Source organism: Fusarium tjaetaba (assembly GCF_013396195.1).
Source record: "Fusarium tjaetaba strain NRRL 66243 chromosome Unknown NRRL66243_c0000037, whole genome shotgun sequence".
Taxonomy (NCBI): domain Eukaryota; kingdom Fungi; phylum Ascomycota; class Sordariomycetes; order Hypocreales; family Nectriaceae; genus Fusarium; species Fusarium tjaetaba.
The window spans coordinates 7,943-22,336 of NW_023501233.1; the positions used below are offsets into that span (position 1 = coordinate 7,943).

The 14,394-nt window shown below is 48.0% G+C and overlaps 2 protein-coding genes across 2 annotated transcripts; both read right to left on the reverse strand.

The window, feature by feature from the left end:
• Positions 1–1,472: 1,472 nt before the first annotated feature.
• FTJAE_2054 (RAS-2) lies at positions 1,473–2,245 on the reverse strand (the record flags this gene model as incomplete). Its single annotated transcript, XM_037348208.1, has 2 exons — positions 1,473–2,075; positions 2,141–2,245. 2 exons carry the CDS (start codon positions 2,243–2,245, stop codon positions 1,473–1,475), a joined length of 708 nt encoding a protein of 235 aa, XP_037210798.1.
• A 6,283-nt stretch (positions 2,246–8,528) lies between these two features.
• Positions 8,529–9,332, reverse strand: FTJAE_2055 (haloacid dehalogenase type II; the record flags this gene model as incomplete). The annotated part of the gene is made up of 1 exon (XM_037348209.1): positions 8,529–9,332. One exon carries the CDS (start codon positions 9,330–9,332, stop codon positions 8,529–8,531), a length of 804 nt encoding a protein of 267 aa, XP_037210799.1.
• Positions 9,333–14,394: the final 5,062 nt, after the last annotated feature.

The window sequence follows — 14,394 nt, forward strand, 5'->3', positions numbered from 1 at the left end:
GCGTCTCCATCGCTGATGGGGAACCTTTGTGGTTGAATATCTACTTGGAGCGTAGCGCAAACTCGTCCACCATTTTCAACTGCAACAACACCCCATCCATATCGCCCACCCACGTTTGCACACTAACTACCTACCTAACGTTAGTAGCAAACCCCACCAATTTCGCTATCAGATCGATCTTTACCTTGCTTTACTCTGCTGCCCGGGTTTCTGTCTTCATTCAGGTCGTCACAAGGCTATGCCGCGTGTGCTGCAAGGATATCTGAAGCAAAGTCAGAACAGCAACATGGAAGTCGCCTTTGGTACAATCGCAATAGATGGGGAGAGCATCTGCCATCAGCCCTGTGCCTCGCCCTGTGCTTCCTAAACCTCAAGGCTTGCATTTAAAGTCCACTGACTGGCAGGGAACATGGTTCCGAGTCCTGCTCGATAGATGCCAAGGTACGCCGATGCTAACGGGGCTAACACCGTTTTCATGTCCTTGGTGAGTGAGCCAACATGACACAAGACACCAACAAAGGGAGGGGAAATCGGCCGTTGCATCTTTGTTGGGTCCCTTCTTTTCCCCTAGAACAAACATTTGGTATCTTTCTGAAGAGGTCATAGTCCGGACCGGGTTATTAGAAGGAGCTGGGATATTGCGAATCTCACCTGTTCGTGATGGTGAAACGACTGCCATTACTAGTCTTTGCTGGAACAAATGTAGATTACCTACTCACTGTACACGACTCACAATTTGATGAGGTTAGACCCTGCGTCGGAATGACTTGGGTTTTCATCCAAAATCGAGCTGAACGTAAAGGAAACGTGAGCCGAGATAGATGCGAATCAGGATTCATGGACATTCTTTTATCGTTGCTCTATTCTGTCTGTAGTGGGTTGATTGATGGGAATTTCCAACGCCATACCAAGATATTATCTCCCGAAAGTTGACTATTGACCCGAAATCATATGTAAATGGAAACCCTCCATTAGGTAGTGGAGATGTTTCCGCACAGATGTGAGAGCCAACCGATATGTTGCTGGTTGCAGAAGAATGCCATTCAAATTTTGGTCGTAAATTTGGAAAACAAATAGTAGTATAAATGTCAACAGATAACCTAGCGCCCCAAGAATATGCCTCTTTTTGTTCGTACGCCGTGCGCCGGTGCGGAACTGCTTCTGCTTCTGCTTTGGTTCGTCATTCGATGCTGCGTCGTCATGTCGCCCTGCTTGTTGGGCAATTGGCCATCTAGAAATCACAGAAAAGTAATAAAGCCCGTCTCTGATCTCATCTCCTCCGTACTTCCCGCGGTATCTCACCAATCATCTTCAAATCATTGGGCATATCCTCTGTCAAGAGAGATGAGGGATCGCCTCATGCGTGTTTCTTGACGTCGGCCTGTTGTCGTTGGCGAATCGATCTACTCGTTCGCCTCATTTTCCTCCTCTTAACTGATAGACTTTCCAATCCGTAATAGGGACGTATCCACTCATAATACCACACACTTGGACTTGCTTCGGTCCTTGTTCCTATTTCTGTGTCTTTCGTCTCGATCACCGCCCCTCGCATCTCCGTTGCCTGTTCGCGTCCGGCCGCTCGATCTTTCCGAGGGACGTGAGGCTTGTTGTCGTTGACGACGTAGGATCCTAACAACGTCGTAAAACGCCTTTTCAACGTTGATGCAATTTTTGGCCGAAGCCTCTACGAACTCGCAGCCGAGCTCACGGGCGAGAGCATGACCTTCTTGGGTTGAGACCTCTCTTTCGGTGACTCGGTCGCTCTTGTTGCCGACAAGCATAATGGGCACGGGCAACTGCGGGTTTGCAGCGGAGATAGGAGAACCGGGATAAGACGGCGACGAAGCGCACGATTCTTTAACTCGTTGGATCTGATGGTGAAATCGTTTGATGCGAGTGAAGGAGGATCGTGATGAGATGCTGTAAACAAGAACAAAGCCTTCGCCATCACGAATCCATTGATCCCGTAGTGCTGTATATTCCTCCTGCCCAGCGGTATCGAGTACTTCGAGCATGCAAGGTTGGCCATCGATGACAACCTGCTTTCGGTATGAATCCTCGATCGTGGGGTCGTACTGTTACAGAGGTGTTAACCCAATGTCACCAATAAGGCGAAACAAAACTGTCATATCCAACTTACAGTCTCAACAAAGTGCTGCAAACATAGCTGAATGGTAAGAGCTGTTTTTCCCACACCACCATCTCCCAGAACCACCAACTTGTATAGCACCATTCGGCCAGCCATGATGATGGCGACGTCGAGTAAATCGACAAAAGGCAGAGTCGATAAAAGGGGAGAGAGATTGGGTCTCGCGGGAGAGAAACACGACCCAAGCGACCAGCGGACCGGAGAGGGGGAGGGTGGAGAAAAGAGGGGGTGGTCGGTGATGAGGCTCACGAGATGCAGTGCCGATATATCCAAGGTGGTTGGAGGTTGTGAGGTCGAGGTCGTCTTCACAGGTAGTAAAACAGAGGCGAAGGTGAGAAACGGAGGAGGGGGTGGCTTGATGGAGCAGAGAGCTGTGACCAAGCGAAAGCGGCGGCAATGGCAGTACCAGTAGCAGCACCAGAAAACGTAATGCAGGCAGGTAGGTATGTGCTGATTTGGAGCGGCGGCGGCGGGCGTCAAGGCGTCAAGTGCGTCAAAACGAGGCAGCTGGGAGGGCGGAGGGGGTCAACGGCAGTCCAAGGCAAATCAATGCGTAGCGATGAATGCAAGGCTCAAAGACACGAGGCAGGGCGCGGCAAGGCAGCTACAGATGTCGACGAACAAGCGCCAGTGGCAAAAAAAAGGATAGCACTGGACCGGGCTGGTAGGGACTGGTAATAATAGCAGTCTGTTTGTGAGTTTGTAGTGTCAATATCCATCCAAAAAAAAAAGAGTTGGGAGTGGACAAGAGGTAGATGTTTGGTCTAGGTCTAGGTCTAGACGTGGAGCTGCTTGGACACTGAGTGCTAAGGAAGTGAGTTACTGGACTGAAGGACAAATGGAGGAAGTAGACTTGTTCTTGCACATTGGGCTTTGAATTGGGATAGGTTGGGAGACGACAGCCCAGCCTACCAGCCCAGCCCACCTCCAGTCAAGCTAAGGTGGAGAACCCTTTTTTTTTTTCTCCCTCTTACCTTTTTTCTTCTCTCTCCCTCTCCCACCCAACCTTACCCAAATATCTGAACATACTGTACTCCGTAGTGGTACTTTCACTCAGTGCTAGCAGGCCCTTGAAGGTGGGCGCCCTGGACTCCCAGGTTGCAATGGAGGCGGGGCGCCAGGTTTTACCAAATACCTGGGTGGAAGGTATCCATGCGATGGAGACGCGGCAGCGGTACTCTCTTCCTAGTACCCAGAGGAGAGGCTAGAGGTCCTTGGAGGGGTTTCTCTAGGTTCCCTAAGGGGGATCAGCAACCAGACAAGCCACTTCACCGTGCAGACGGTCTGGTACCTTGCGTAGAGGATTTACATTGACCAGAGGTACTCCCTTTTAGACTGTGCACGTTTACGGATAAACCAACCTAGCGTGGATGGGGAATGCAGAAGCACACCCAAGATCAAAGATGCCTAACTAAGGTAGCTATCTCATTACTCCAGTCTACTAATCCCGTAGTTCAATTGCTATAACCCTTCACGGACAGCAGAATAGGGGATTCGTCGCCGTGGATCAATTGACGAAAAAAATCCCCTACAGACAGGCAGCTTAGCGAATACCACGAGCTACCCAAGTCCCACGAAATGGAGCTGCCCTGGCCATTCATGGGTAGGATATCGGTTCGGTGGGTGCCCCGAGAAATGGGAGAGCGAGGGTGCTGTGCTAGGCTCCTGATAGGCGAGGGATGAAGCCGGAATGGTGAAGCGGTGGACGAGGGGCATGCCCTGGTCACAAAGCTCGCTGTCGAGTGCCTCCATTTCCCTCACCTTGTGGTGTTTATACCCATCACACCCAGAAGGATGGCATTCCTTTGCGTGCCGTATCCTTCGATAGTCGAAACGTTGTGGCATGAAAGGGCCTGGGACTCTGCAACAATGCGGTTTCTTGATCATCCTTAATAAACTCGAGGATATTCGGAACCCAAACCCAGATGGGTAGGTAAGGTATTTTCGATTTGCCCAAGTAAGGTACCTATCAATCCGGGCCGTTTTAGTTTGTATGAAAGACTTGTCCTGTCCTCTGTCAGGTACATGATTGAGTGCCACCTTCGTCAAGTGGTGCGACTCCTGTTGTGGTGAACAGTAGAGACTAATAGGTGGTTATTCATCGGCGGGCACCCGGGAGCCCGGGTCACGGCTCGGCTGTGTCGCGGCGGGCGGAGGACTCGACCGGATCTAGGCAGCTTTACCAGGTTTGGTCTTGGTCTGTTGCTCATACTGTAGGCATAGAGTGGATTGGAAGAGACTTCCGTGCTGCTCTGTGATGTTGCTGGGTTGTGACAGTCACTTAGCTGAAAGAACCAACATGAACTTGGCCTGGCTAGGACAAGAAACACGCGTTGCCTGTCAGTCTGTCTGTGCCTTTAGTGGTTCGAGTGGGGAATGAAAAGATTTGTTGTCACTGTCGTAATTCTACTCAAGTCTTTTGCAAGATCAGTACAAGTATGTGTGTCTGGCGTATGGTAGATGGTTTGAGAATGCTTTCTTCTTTGTTGTTCTTCTCATTGGCTTCCACTTGAGATTTGTGACGAAGGATTTGATTCATCGCATATGCTGCTGCGTTCAGTCGTATGGATGTCATTTAGTGATCAGTCAAGAACTTTAAGCTGGAAATAGTTTCCCGTGCTGCTGCTCTCTCTTTCCACAATGGATGGCTTGATATCATTTATTTATTTATTTATTTCTTCCACTTCTCGTTTGTTCTGGGCTTCTCAAATCAGCACCCTTGTTGTTTGTTGTGTAGTCGTCTGCATCATGCTGCTGCAGCCCAGCCAGCCAGCCCACACACAGGCCAAGCGGTCGCAGGACGGACAAGTGGTGTGGTTGTGTTCAGAGTGACAGGGTCCTTGTCTCCCCGGGAAGTCCAGTCCTATGAAGGCATAGTCATATTTTAAAGAGGACCAGCCTTGGAGAAAAGGTGGTGGCCTGTGCGGAAGCCGCTCCCAGCTCCCAGCATCCATCAAAGCTCACGTTTTCTTTCCAGGGAGCTCTTCAATGGATGCAGAACTGACAAAATTACAATACCTCCCTACGGATACCACCTGATTAATCAAGACCTGCTGTTCCCGACAAGCATTAGTACTTTGCCTAGGGAGACTTTTACAGACGGACAACCATACATTTCCTTCGATTTCGAGTAGACATGCTCTTTGCACTAACTAATCGCCCAGTCATGCATGCCCTGAGAGAAACAAGCATTGCCTACGGATAACTACTCCGTAAATAAGCACCAAGCTCCAAGCATTTCCAGAGCCGCGCTTGTCGAGCTCCCAGTGACAAGTGACCGGCATTGATCCAATCCTTTCCTTTCGGGTTCATTCAAAGGACCCGGCGCTACTGACGGAGTGCTAGGACGGGATTCCACGCTCCTACAGAGCACGGCACAGCGCAGCGCAGCAAGCACATAAGGTAGGTATGTAACGTCTCTGGCTGCTGTGCGTTACGTCCCGTCTGCTCTGGGGTATCTCCACCCCTGTCACTTCCATGTTGATCTCACTCATCGGCGAGCTTCGATTCTCCACCAAAGTTTTGACAGCGTTGGAGAGACACAGGAAAGAGAGGAGGTTGGATTTGGAGAATCGAGCTGGTTGGGCACCAGACGAGTGGACCAGCCTCGGAGGAGGACAAGATGGAATTCGAATTGTTGTGGTGAAAGAATTTAATCAAAGCGTTTCGGCGACTTCAGTTGCTGAGTCCCTACTTAGGCTTATCAATATATCAAATAAATTACAGGATCAAAATCTAGACCAGATTGGCCGACCGAGTCTTCGATGCGTCAAAACCAACGCCAAGAACGTTATGTATGTACCGTCGTTTCTTTGCTTTTTATTACTTCCCGCTAACGGTGTCCGCGGCTCTAAGACACGGCAAAACTCATTATTTGCTTTTGTGGCTTTTGGTGATAGCATCAACATCATTTTTTTTTTTCTAACCGTGGGGATGGAGAATGAGCAAGCAGTCCAACAGTAGGTACTGACTGCATCGCATCCCATTGGCATCAGCTAATCGGCCCACCACGTAATCTTCCAATCTTCCGAAACACGACTGCCTGCGCTTCTAGAGCATCGTGCCCATGTCAAATGCTACATGCATGGGGTTTGATATTTCACCCGTCTCGGTATTCCATAGAGACCCTGCTTTTTGTTTTCTTTTGTTACCGGACTCGGATGCTTAACACGGACGAAGACAAGCTTCGGACTACAGCCTAGGTATCCGTGCCTGTGTATACGATCACCAGCCACTCAATCAAACATGTACGGTACGCGATTTTGATGGATAGTGAGATCCATTCGAGTCTGGACACCCCGATGCTAACACGAGGACCGAGAAACGGCGGCGCCACTCTGTGGTCGGTCTCTGGGAATTTAAGCGTCCGCGGGACCGGCGTTTATCTCACCTCGTCACGCCCAGTCAGGGACCCTGTCCTTACTCAGTCTTCACACAAGGAACAACTAAGTTAAGTTCACTGCTTGCATGGCATGGCAGCTGGGACGCTCAGGGGCTGATGAGCCTCAGCGACCTCTAAAGACATGATGCTTGTTCCGTTGGCTCGGAACGAGTCCGTCTCCCCTCGGACGTGATATCTGCATTCGCCCTACAGTGTCAATCTCACTGCATTGTCCTGAAGGGGAATGCGAGAGCATACCCCGATGACATGGTGCTCCATATCACACGCGAAGCTTCGTCAGAGTTGCACAGACAATAAAGGCAGCACTGGATCAAAGTTTTGCCACTATTGAACTTTTCTCGACGTTCAATTGAACATTATTATGACTGGACTGGCCATATGTAGGCGTGCCAAAGACTCCCAGACAAATCCACCCCACACCCTATCCTAAACGTGCAAGCCAAAAGCTATTGCAAACGTCTTGATACCCAGCTACCGTAGTATATAGCACACCAATTCTCTCAGCAAAGTCAATAGGATCAGTCGAGTCAAGTCAGAAAAGAAAATAAAAGAAAAAAAACGCCGAAACTTATTCCTAGATACATCAGATCTCATGTTTCGAACAGAACTCTGCGGCTACTTCTTAGCTCATGGCTCTCGGCCCTTGAAGCCATCCCGGATCTCGCACACACCCCAATCGTGTAGGACCGATTGGCACCCCATGGCCACATTTTCCCAATCACACATTTGGGTAATTTCCATGTCTCTGCTTTGATCCGAAAACGCCATGGAAAAATTAACAGCTAGTCAAACGGTCTTAACTTGAGAGGGAAACTCGTATGTTGTCGGGCCGTTGTCATGTATGGGGTAAATCAACGTTTCCCCAGACTTTCTATGGGTGCAGCTTGTCGTCAGCCGAAAATTGGATATCATTGGTATCTGAACGACAGCCTCGGTGGATGTCAGACCCAAGACCGGATATCATTTGCCCTGTCATGTTGCCATGTGCTTTGCCACCGGGTGCTCCTCTTCTTGTTACTCTCTGGCACATTGTAAATGAGACCGGCTAACTTGCGGGTGTTCGATCCGTGAAGCCCAGCCAGTCACAGGCGGTGTGGTCTGGGTTACGGGTTCATTTAATGTGCAGAGAACAACATCATACCCATCTGCGCGGGGTGGTAGGATATCAGCAGGGTTGAGTCGTCCAGAGACAAACTCTACCTATGGTTGAGTACGGAGTATCCGTACAGCCTTGGACGACCTAGACTATATGCTCGTACTGTAAGAGCCGCAAAACAAGGTTTCAATAGGGCGAGTTTAGTTCAATGGCAGGCTCACTTGTACACTTTGGGTCTCTCTGCCACCTCGCTTCGACCGAAGGTGCTGTAAAAACTGCTCATTCAAATGCCCAAAAGTTCAGCTCCAACACTTTCTAGATACCTACAGATGCCGACTGGGCCACGTAGTTCTCGTTTGTTCCGATTCCGCTAGACCTGATAGTGAACGCGGCGGAGAAAATGGAGACATAATTGGCTACCTAGGTAGTTAGAGCCGAAAACACCAGGTCCATGATCGTGGGGTTGTTCCAGTGTTTGTCTTTTCCCACTTGCGCTCATGCCGTAGCGGATTTTGGCGATCGGCGTTTGTGAGGTGTACTAGGATCGTATGATTGTAAACAGAGAACTAATGATCAACCTTATTCATATATAAACTGATGAAATATATCTCATGGTATTACTGGAAACAGAAGTCTTATGGATGAAGTCCGAATTGGGAATCAATGCACGTGAGGTCATATGACTCCAAATAGCTTAGACGAAAGCTTCTGTGATACTAATGATAGAAACAACGATGTGATGTAATGATACAAGTGGCTCTATGTTGAGAATAAGGCTCCGCCGATTGAGTCTCGACCATAGGCAAGTCCGAATTCATGCCTACTCAGCACTTAAATGACCAATAACAGCAACAACAGCTGCTCGAAACTTTGCGACTATCTCATGCCAATTCTTTAAGTCTCTGAGCCAAAGCCAGAAATCCTTGATCGTCTTCCGTGATCCAGATATCGACCCATTCTTTGGCCTTCTGGTACCTTTCATCTTCTTTATCCCAGGCTTCCTCTTGGGGGCGTTCGACATAGATGGTTCTCAGGCCACAGGCTCTCGCGGCCTCGAGGTCGTTGAGGTGTGCTGCAACCATAGAAACTTCATGAGGCTCCAGTCCCAACTCACGTGCAGCACCAGTGTATACGACCGGGTTTGGCTTATACGCCCCAAACCTCTCTCCTGAGAGGAGAACCTGAAAACCCAGGTTTCCAAAATCGTTCAGGTCTCTAAGTAGAGAGACGTTGCCATTGGACAAGGTGCTGGTTTTGTATGTTTTCCCAAGCTCATGAATACCGTCTGAGGAGTCATCCCAAGGTGTCAAGCGATGCCAGACGAGACTCAGGGATTCAATCTCACCTGGGCTGTATAAATCAGCTAGATCCCACGCCTTGAGAAGCTCGACTAGGCTGTCATGGTGATGCTGATCAATGGTCTCCCAAGTGTGCTTTTCCGGGTCAAAGCCTCTTGTGAACTTCCCGTATGAGTTCCTCCACTCCTGTGCGAAGCGGCCCCAGTCCTCTTCGGTGAGCTTCTGAACACGAGCTTTGACATCTTGTTTCAGGTCAGAGGAAGTCTTGCGATAAGCTCGAAGCGTGAGTTCATCGGTTACTGATGAGCGCCAGTTGACGACAGTCCCAAAGACGTCAAATGTGAGGGCTTTGACTTTACTAAGCGGCGAGATTGCTCCTGGTGACATTGTGAACTTTTGTTGTGGGTTGCAGTTTCTTTGTGTACTGTGAGGAAGTTTTGATCTTGTATTTGTGTGCTTGTAGTAGTGTTGTGTTGACAAGATCCCTTTCATCGGTTCGTACCAACCACGCCCATCTAAGTACAGTCGCCTGTTACGTCACATGATGCCTACGCCCTTCGTTCAACAGGCATAAGTATAATGGTGAGGTTTGCCGAGGCAATCAATGCGGGAAAATGGGTATCGAGTAATCGATGCTGACTTGCACTGCGAAAGTGAGACCGTAAGGTATGATCATTGAGCATATTGTTTGTGATCACACAACAGAAATTCGAAGTCGTCTAGGGTATGCCAAGTCGACCTCGAAACTAAACACCTCGTTGTCGCCCTTCAGTCGTTCTTCGGGCTATGATTTGACCCTTCTCCAAACTCTGGTAATTGATCTAAAGGAGTGCATTGTTATCTTGTATTTTTGAGTGACAGAATACAGTGTTCTTAGTGAACAAAGCGATGCTCCAGTGGCGTGGGGTGATATCACGAGGTTTGTGTCACGCCAGTTCATAAATCGAGGCAATATATCAGACACAGCTACACAAGAGATGGGGGAACTCTCTTCCGAGGGCAGTAAACATGCTATATTCGTGAAGAAAGAGATCAAAAGGACACCAAATATCATGTTTCTAGCTGGCTCATGGGTAATTGTACGCAATATCATGCATGCAGTAGATATCCTCTTCAATAATACCCATGGGTGATAGGGACAGTAGAAACCAGTCACAAATGACTAACATCACCGAGTAAAATATTTTATGTTGAATATAGTGTACGGACGCCACAGACTTGATTTATAGCCATTCTAAGGTTTATATCTCAGTTCCGAATTGACCGCAACATCCAATGGGTTGACATACATGTTTCCCCTATGACCACCACTGTAAACCGCCATTACCAAGTATCCTTATGTATCAACCATCTATACTGGATTATCTAGGTTGGCAAAAGTAAACATCGTACAAAGAACGTGGCTAGAACAATAAGGTGCAGCCTGGCCTTTGCAATGATACAAAACATCATGCAGTACTGCCGCATCGGTTGACGATGCCGCGTGATGTAAGTCAGGCTTCACCTCATTATAGTTCCATGTAGTTGTATCCGGCTCGAACCAACAACCGATATCTCGAGCATGGTGGCCATATTAAACGGGTTTCATTAACGTACCGGTGAAAGGACTGACACATTTATTCTACGTGAGGTGTATAAGATTGCAACGAAATCACTCCCACCACGATGATATAACCGGCAGACCGTGAATATGAGTTAATATCCGAGTATTTGTATGAAGCAAGCTTAGTAGCTTAGGCTTAGCTTCCGGGCTGAGAAAAAATTTGATCATTGCGTAAATTCTCGTCGTAGAAGAACCCCGCGAGCTTCTCATAGGCCTTCACACAGCAGGTAGAATGAGGGCCACATGAACTGTTGCCAGTTAATGAGCTTTTTATAGCAGTTTCTGTTATGGCTATGACCTTCAGCATATGCCTTGTCGACTTGGAAGCCTGGACGACCAGGCAGAAGGTTACCTGAGTGAGACTGCATTAATAAATGCAATAGCGATTGTACAGAATATTACCGTTGATGCATCAACAAACGTATCCAGTAAGCCCATATGAGGGCCCTGCAAACTTGAAGGTATAGCTCCTAGTTACAGAATGGGTGGCAGCCATCTCCTTGTTCTGCCTATCCTCAATTATTCAAGGCTTGGAGGAAATAGGGGGCTAAATGCATTTACAACGTTAGCTTGCCTTATAAACTTGTAGCATTGAGGATATCTCGTGAATATGTGTCCACTCCTTGATCCATGTACTGATCAGATAGTCGTAGGTAGTTGTTGGACAGTAAGTTTTATAAGATTTGAGGAGAATTCTTAGCAATCCCGAGCCTTTACAAGATTACATCTCTACGAGTTGAGTCTAGGACATGGGGTATTTCTTTCTAGGAACACGGGCGTAAGGCTCTCAGATAGCAAAGCATAGCTAGCGTGTTGTATAGGTATGGTGGAAGAGTTTGATAACCATACGACAATGATGCAGGTTTTACGAGAATGTCTGTGAGTTGTTTCCTATAGATTCATATGGATGGGCCATGGGCTCATGAATAGTTGACAGTGATATCCATGCACATTAGTCTACGCATTCTAAACCGGATACATGATCCATGTTGAACACCTATAAGGCACGAGACACCAAGTATCAGATTAATTGAACTGCGTCTTTCTCCGCCGTTCAACGCTTGATTGCATCCGTGCCCCGAGGTCCGTGGATCATGTCTATTTGTTTTTCTCCGAGTCATATCAGATCACGCCATAAGACAGAAAGTCAAATTAAGTCAAAAACTTCACGTTGTGTTGTCTTTGCCGTTTTGCCTAGACCCATCTCGCCGAGATATCGATATGGCTTACCAAATGAAAAAGAGTTTTATTTTCATGAACGAAGTTCGTTGTAAGAAACCACATCTCATACGTAGTACATAATGTTACCGGCTGACAAACAAGTAATACAGCATTACGGAACATATCTTCGAAGTACCGCTGCATAACCAGCAGTTCTGCGTGATTCGTCAGAGTCACTGCCTTCAGAGATTTTCTGTTACATCTTCCTTCTCGGAAATCCATCCTTGTCTGCGTAAGGACTTCAGAACCAGTACAATGTATATACACCCTTATTCATATCTGGGCTTCAGTTCGTAATTAACTCGCCATGCAGCTAGTAAATACGGCAGTGGAATTGCTATTACGAATTCGAATTTAGCTTGACGGGCCAGAGCAGTAAGTCAGAACTTTGCGTGTTGAGCTCGTGGTGTGTCATGGCTAGCGAACCGGTATCATCATTTCCACGGCTCTAGGGACCGTTGCGAAGCTGGGAAATCTGGCCTGGCCTTGCCTGGCAAGGCGATGAAACACGGCTCTGTGAAGATCACCAACCTCACTTTGCTTTTTCTGCGGTGAGGCTTGGTTTTTGACATACGAGCAAAACCATGTGAAACTTGAGAGGACGAAGCGTTGTGACTAACCAAAATATTCTGGAGGAGGAGGTAATCATTACTTCCTAAGCGTTCTGTGATCCGATTGAGCATGCAGACTACATCCTCCCGATGAAGGGGATTTGGCCTGCCTAGCCTGCATGGGCTCGCCGGTAAGAAACCGAATACATGCTCTGTATAGCAACGTGCGCAACGTTAATGGAACCGGACTGTACGGAGCATGTGTATTGGCCCATGTTTGTAGCTGAACTCTCTATCACCCGGCAATGAAGCCGCATGTTTCATGTGGCAACGCGGCGCCGTCTTAGCGTGTGAACCACGGGGGATTTGCAGAAACGAACCATCCTATCGGCGCCATGAACCCTTGGGCTGTAACTCGGTTAAAGCCCAAGACGTAATACGGCAAGTAAGTAAGCAGGTCGGCAGGCTAGGAAGAAGGATTTTGTCTTTGAATATCGTTTCCTCCAAAGAGAACGCCACATTATCGATAGCATCTTGAACATGAGAAGCGCTGCATAACTGGTAAGAAGAAAAAATGATAAGGCCGATGACGGAGCGCACTTGACGCATCTCATACCTAGACTCTGAGCTGTTTTGTTCATCAATGTGGAAAGGCTGCCCTCAACTATTGAACCACCTAGTAGCGGATGGGGCAAAGTTTAATGAGATAGTCTGTACGTAGAAGAGCGTCTGGGGTTCTACAAGTCCAGTTTTCATCAGTAGGTACTTCCATGCATGTTCGTAGGCCGTTGATACGCCATGAGGTAGTGCGTTTTATACAGCGTTCTAGTCAACATTGATAGAGGACGAGATCATCATAGAAATGGCTTGTGCTTGTGCTTGCGTTTCTGTCTCTGGCTCTGAATTGATTGGCGGCCTGCTTTTGGAAGACAGATGGTGACCGAAAGAGAGTCGGGAAGAACGGAGCAGCTGTTCGGTAGTTCATTGACACAAGGCTGATCTTCGCTCTCATGGGATTGGCATGTTTCTCGTCATGGAGACTCCATTTTGTGTGAGAGAAAAAAAGGCGTTGATGCCTAACTGATTGATTGTGCTCTGTAGAACGACACGACATAGAGGAATATGTACAGACGCCATTGACCTCGATCAAAGCAAACAGTCGTGCTGAGAGGCTGGCCTTCGTTTCCGACTACCTATTGACCGTGAATGGGTCAGATAGTGGTAATAAAAAAGCTTGCTTTTCAGTAGGCAAATAAACACCTTAATCAAAAGTGAAAGGTGGAGCGGAAGCTGGGGCCTTGAGCAGTGGTCATCTGGGGTGCAGCTCGGTAGTACATACAGGTAGGTCTCCGTAGGTTGTTTCATAAGCTGTGCATACATCAGACTGATCAGACACTTGCCAGGCGGTAACAGTAGACAAATGCAATGGCTTGCAAGATGTCATAACTCATGAATGAGAGGAAGAGCAAAGCTAGCTCGGCGATCGAAGTTGTTCAGGTTTCGTCTTGATTGAGGACGACAACCCCCACTTTCACGAGCAGCCTTTGGGCGTTGAGCAGGGGCATGATTTTCGTCTTGACATGTCGGTAATTCTGTCCAGAGATACATGAGCCCTTGTAAGTACTCGCTCCGACCAGTACAACTCCAATTGTCAAACTGTCAAACATGTTTGCATTTGTACATTCAGCTAGTTCAGAAAGAGGCGGTCGTAGATTAGCCACCTCGACAAGTGACGCCTGTCCAGATGCGCAGCATCATTACCGAGCCCGTGGCCTGGTTTGCCAGTTTAGCCCTAGAAGGAGTGGTTCGTGCATTGTTCGTCCCGTAGGCTAGGAATCTTCGAGTACCAGGTGTTGGACCAGGCGTTGGCTTCGATTAGAGCTATTGTTAGCCTCGGAGTAGATTGCGTTTACAGCGTTGCCTCTGTGCAAGCATAAATCAGAATGATAGACCATTGATTGCTCACACTGTTAGTTTGTATCACGTATATCTCTTGGGCCATAGCTCAGAAGCCGCTGTAAAGGAGGGGAGTGGGAAAACTTCCATTCTGTTGAAGATCAACGGTTCCATCGCC